The 5,957-nt window shown below is 57.7% G+C and overlaps 1 protein-coding gene across 1 annotated transcript; it reads left to right on the forward strand.

Moving 5' to 3' along the window:
- Positions 1–525: 525 nt before the first annotated feature.
- M6pr (mannose-6-phosphate receptor (cation dependent)) lies at positions 526–5,957 on the forward strand. Its single transcript, XM_013023722.1, has 8 exons — positions 526–745; positions 895–1,040; positions 2,509–2,691; positions 2,912–3,078; positions 4,168–4,277; positions 4,524–4,654; positions 5,289–5,415; positions 5,807–5,957. Exons 3-8 carry the CDS (start codon positions 2,513–2,515, stop codon positions 5,927–5,929), a joined length of 837 nt encoding a protein of 278 aa, XP_012879176.1. The 5' UTR covers positions 526–745; positions 895–1,040; positions 2,509–2,512; the 3' UTR covers positions 5,930–5,957.

Raw genomic sequence — 5,957 nt, forward strand, 5'->3', positions numbered from 1 at the left:
GGGAGTCGGGGTGCGGTTGGGGCCGGTGGTGGGGTGGCGGGAGGAGCAGCAGGCCCCTCTTCCTTTGAGGTCAGGGGCGTCCCCCCCCCCCGCAGGCCGCCCGGGGAAGGAGATAGTTTCCTTGCCCGGCCACACCGGCCTGTCTGCAGGACATCGCGTGCACAGCAGGGAAGCCGGGCCTGGTAGCGCCCGGCCTGCGTCCCAGCTACTCAGGGGACTCCGTGGCTCAGAGCCAGCCCTGGCAGGAAAGCCCCAGAAGCTCCTTCTCTCCAGTGAGCCAACAGAAAGCCCCAAGTGGCTCCGTGGCTCAGGTGGTGGAGGCTGGGGAAAAGGCTCAGGGGCAGCGGCCAGGCCGCGGGTTCAAGCCCCGGGACAAGCAGACGGGCTGGCACCTTGGGAATATCGCTTCAAATCTTAATTATCTGACATTTGGAGAGGCCCGCCGACCTCTGCTCTTTCTCCGTCCCTGATCGTCGTACACCTGCGTGTACAACAATCCTCCCAACTTGCCAACTGACTTCCCCTTTGGGAAAGTTCACGTGCACCTCTCTTCACCTTTAAAATCAAGGGGGATCTAGCGCCTCCTTTTTCTGCTTTGCCCCCCAAAAAATGAACACAACCCAAATCTTAAGTGAGCAAAGTAGCGCTTACACCCCAACCTTCCACTTAACCCACAGACCTCGAGCAGGAAGCAGAGGAGACGTTTGCTCTGCATTCGCTTTAAGGCCAAAGAACACAGCATTTGGTGAGATCGCGCTCCCCAGAAATGGTTGGGGAGACCCAGGGCGAGCGGGTGGCAAGGAGACCTCAAAACCCCAAAATGGGAGCATTTGAAATTTGGGACCTGAGGCATCTGGCATGCGCAATTAGCTAACAAAAGCTTTCTTCCTCCAGTAACGCGGCCTGCTGCGTCCATACTGAGCCCAGGGAGGCTTGGGAAGTTAGAGTTGAGTTCTTTCTTCTCCTTCCGGGAGCCTTGGGAACGATCACTTCCCCTTTTCCTGGGAGGAAAAAAGAAAACCAAACGACCCAGGCAGCATGTGAGTATGCGCCTTCATTCTCCTTTCCAGAACATACTCATGGCAGAACTTGCGTGCGCTGGCCGCGCGTGGATCATGAGATCCGCTGACTCACGAGCGGTGTTTGTGTGCTGAGCTCACCCCGTACCACGATCCCTGCAGAACTGCTTAGCGTTTCTGCGAAGGTGACTTGGTTCATCCATGCTCAGTGCTCCACGGTGCTTGACCGAGTACTGCCGCTCTTGCTAAGTCCTGTTCTCACACGCTGGGTCCCTTTGCGTGTGTTTTAGAGCATCCGTGGGGCCCTCAGCCCTGGTTATTGTCTGCAATTCTGTATTAATATGACTGAAGTGAATGACACAGGAAATCACATGACTTGCCCCATTGGATTGTGGGAAATAGGACGTGAGACATAAACCATACACCAGGCGCACGCATGTAATCCCAGCTACTCAGGAGGCTGAGACCCGAGGGTCGCAGTTTGAAGCCAGCTTGGGCAGGAAAGTCTGTGAAACTCTTTTTCTCTAGTTAAGCAGCAAAAAGCCGGAAATGGGGTGTGGTTCAAGTGGTAGGGCACCCGCTTGAGCAAAAAAAAAAAAAAAAGCGAAGTGAGAGCAGGAGGCCATGAGTTTAAATTCCAGTTCACACACACACTTTGAGATAGTAGGCCATGTTTCTGTTTACCATGTTACAATGACTATGTAAACAGACTGTTAGATGATCCTGGAATTCTGATAGGAAAAGTTAGGCCCCAGAGTGTTCCAGTTGGATTCTTTTGCATCTGAATAAATGTTTTCAGACCATAATCCGTTTGGCCCTGGGTAAAGCCGCTTCCTTAAGCTCTGCTTTCCAACTAGCAGTACATTTTGCATAATGAGCCAGCTAATCTCAGTAACTTTCCAAACTGTAAAGAAGCGATGTTGAGAGGCTGGGCAGGTGGCTCAGTGGTAGAGCGCTCGCCTTGCATGCATGAGGCCCTGGGTTCGAGTCCTCAGCACCACAGAAGCAGAAAAAGCCAGAAATGGCGCTGTGGCTCAAGTGGTAGAGCGCTAGCCTTGAGCTGAAGAGCTGAGGGACAGCGCCCAGGCCCAGAGTTCAAGCCCCACAACCAACAAAAAAAAAAAATGGTATTGGACGTGTGGCTAAGATAGTAGAGTGCTAGTCAGTGAGCAAAAGCATTCGGTGCTGAGTTCGAGTCCTGTTCTTGGAACTAAAAAAAGAACCCCGTAAAGAAGCAGTTTAACAGCGATCATAATAAAGTTGTTTCCCTTCCTCCTCCTTCCTTCCCTAATCTGTTTTTGAAAAGACTCACCTATGGATTACACTAAAAGTTACACGCATGGATTCCTTCTACAGTGCTCTCCATGAGAGGCTAGAACATTCTGTTTGTGGTCTATGGCAAAGAGTCAGACTCAGCAAGATGGCGCTGGTTGCTTTATTCCGTAATTCCTGTGTGTTTCCTCTCCCCCTGCTCTGCCTTCTCCGCCAGAAGCATGCGGCCCACCCTCGCGTGCTGGAAGCCAGGGCCGCTGCTGCTCGCGCTCCTGGCCATGGAGGTGAACAAATCCTGGCAGACAGAAGAAAAAACCTGCGACTTAGTTGGCGAAAAAGAGAAAGAATCCCAGAAGGAGCTGGCCTTGCTCAAGAGACTGGACCCGCTGTTCAATAAAAGGTAAGCGAGCGCCTCGGACCACTTAAGAAACTGCCTTGGCTGGGCACGGTAGCGCACACCTGTAATCCCAGCCGAAAAAAAAATAATGGAATTCTAGAACTGAGCTGGGAGGCTGGGACCGAGCGGGTCGGGCTGGGTCGGGTCAGGTCCACCCAGATGAGCAGGTGGCCGGCCGCGTGGGACTGACCACCAGTGACCGGTCCCCTCACTTGCCTTGCAGCTTCGAGAGCACGGTGGGCCAGGGCGCAGACTCGTACCTCTACATCTTCCGTGTGTGCCGCGAAGCCGGCAACCACACCTCGGGAGCCGGCCTGGTGCAGATCAACAAAAGTACCGGGAAGGAGACGGTGGTGGGCAGGCTCAACGAGACACAGATCTTCAACGGAAGTGAGTGTCTCTCCCACCCCCAGCTCGGCCCCTCAGCTGGGCCGGGCACTGCGGCTCATGCCTGTAATCCCCGCTCATCACTTGAGCCACAGCTCCACTTCTATCTAGCCTTTTTTTTTTTTTTTTTGGTGGTCCTAGGGCATGAACTCAGGCCTGGCCACTGTCCCTGAGCTGCTTCTTCTTCTTCTTTGGTGGTGGTTCATTGGAGATCAGAGTCTCACAGGTTTTCTTGCCTGGGCTGGCTTTGAACCGTGATCCTCAGATCTCAGCCTCCTGACTAGCTGGGACCCCAACTGAGTAGCTGGGTTCCCCCCCCCCGTTTTCTTAATGAACAATTAAAAGTATATTCCTGTCTCCAAAGCTCCACTTAGCATGCGCGCATGGCTGATTTTAGACTGTAAACATCTCCCTGCTGCCATTTATGATTTGAAATCTCTACGCTGGCCATTCACATGTGTGCAGAAACACGCGAATCCGTGTTTGCTGCCTTCACTGAGGAAATGTCAAAGTATTCTTTGAAAAGTGCATCCATCAGTGGGGCTGGGCAGGTGGCTCAGTGGTAGAGCGCTCACCTCCCATGCATGAGGCCCTGGGTTCGATTCCTCAGCAGCACATAAGCAGAAAAAGCCAGAAGTGGCGCTGTGGCTCAAGTGGTAGAGCACCAGCCTTGAGCTGAAGAGCTGAGGGACAGCGCCCAGGCCCAGAGTGCAGGCCCCACAACTGACAAAACAAAACAAAAAGTGCATTAGGCTCTTTGTTGCCCTAAACAAAGGCACACCAGCCAGGTGCTGTGCCTCACGCCTGTAATCCTGGCTCATCAGGGTGCTGAGATCTGAGGATTGGGGTGCAAAGCCAGCCCAGGCAGACACAGTTGGGACACTTTTACCTCTTACCCAGCCAAAAGCCACAAGTCGAGCTGTGGCTCAAGTGGTAGAGCACCCACCTTGAGCCAAAAACCAGTTCAAGGACACTTCCCAGGCCCTGAGTTCAAGCCCCAGGACCAGCTTTAGAAGAGGAGGGGACAAAGAAACATATCCCTCATCCCAGGCCTCCCAGAGCCCTTCAGCGCCCACCTCCCATCCCTGCCAGGTAACTGGATCATGCTGATTTACAAGGGCGGGGACGAGTATGACAACCACTGCGGCCGTGAGCAGCGCAGGGCCGTGGTCATGATCTCCTGCAACCGCCACACCCTCGCCGTGAGCACTGGGGGGGCCGGGGAAGGAGGGCTGGGGGGGGTAGGGGGGAGGACTGCGGGCAAACCGGCTCAGCCCGCTCCGGGCACCGGTGGTGACGCCTGGAATCCCGGCTGAAATGGAAGGACTGTGGTCCAGCGGGACGTGGAGCTGTGGCTCACGTGGCAGAGCCCTGAGCTCAAGCCCAGGGGCTGTCCCTCGCACGCACACGCGCATGGTCCCACCAAGACCTCCCTTGTCCCCCACCAGGACAATTTCACCCCGGTGTCTGAGGAGCGGGGCAAAGTGCAAGATTGCTTCTACCTCTTCGAGATGGACAGCAGGCTGGCGTGCGCCCCCGAGGCCTCCCACCTCAGCGTGGGCTCCATCCTGCTGCTCACGTGAGTGCGACCCCCCCCACCCCGCCCGGCCACCCCAAAGCGAGTGTCTGTGCCAGGCCACAGGAGTGAGACCGGAGCTTGCAGCTGAGCCTCGCGGCTCCCGCCTGTCATCCCGGCCCCGTGGGAGGCTGAGGGCTGGAAGCCGGCCGGGTGGGAAAAGCTGAGCAACTCTGACTTCCTGTGAAGCAGCAAAAAGCTGGGCGGGGAGGTGTGGCTCAAGTGGTAGAGCACCAGTCTGGAGTGAAAAGGCTTAAGCAAGAACAGAAGGCCCTGCGTTCAAGCCCCAGGACAGACAGACAAGGCCAGGGAAGGAAGGAAGGAAGGAAGGCAATGTTCAGGGCGGTACATTATTAGGTTATTTGTTTGGTGTTTATTTTTCCTGGGGTTTCCTGGGGCTTGAACTCGTGGCCTGGGCGCTGTCCCTGAGCCTCACTGTGCTCAAGGCTGGCGCTCTGCCACTTGAGCCACAGTGCCACTTCTGGTTTTCGAGTGGTCCATTTGGGGGTCAGCGTGTCACGGGGACTCCTCGTCTCCATCCTCCGCTCTCAGCCTCCTGAGTGGCTGGGATGGCAGGCGGGCGCTGCTGCCCTGGCCCCAGGCTTCCCTGTTCAGAGTGGGTGTCCCCTGGCCGCAGGTTCGCGTCCCTGGCGGCCGTCTACGTCACCGGGGGGTTCCTGTACCGCCGCCTGGTGGTGGGCGCCAAGGGCATGGAGCAGCTCCCGCACCTGGCCTTCTGGCAGGACCTGGGCAACCTGGTGGCAGTAAGTAGCGGGCGGGGTCCATGGGGTGCGGGGAGCTGGCCTGCGCTCGGGGGGGTAGCTGAAGCCTAGGACGCTCACGCAGCAACCAGACAGAAACCGCCTGTCAGATCCCCGGGAGGCTGAGAGCGGAGGATGGCGGTTTGAGGCCAGCCCGGGCAGGAAGGTCTGAGCCGCTTGGCTGCCGGCGGTAGAGCTCGGAGCAGCCGGGGCGGGAGCTCAGGGAGGGCGGAGGGCGCGGGCTGGGTCGAGCCTCAAGGGCTTCCCTGCCTGGGCTGGCCTCCAACTGCCATCCTCGGGTCTGGGCCTCGCCTGGGAGCCGGCCGCGCCCCGCGGGGAGCCGCGCCCCGCCAGCCGGCGCCCCACCGCCCCCTTCGCTTCTCCCCCGCCCCAGGACGGCTGCGACTTCGTGTGCCGCTCCAAACCCCGCACGGTGCCCGCCGCCTACCGCGGCGTGGGCGACGACCAGCTCGGGGAGGAGTCGGAGGAGCGGGACGACCACCTGCTGCCCATGTGAGCCGCGGGGCCCGGACCGGACTCCTGGG

The sequence above is a fragment of the Dipodomys ordii genome, unplaced genomic scaffold, assembly GCF_000151885.1.
Source record: "Dipodomys ordii isolate 6190 unplaced genomic scaffold, Dord_2.0 Scaffold69, whole genome shotgun sequence".
NCBI classification, from domain to species: Eukaryota; Metazoa; Chordata; class Mammalia; order Rodentia; family Heteromyidae; genus Dipodomys; species Dipodomys ordii.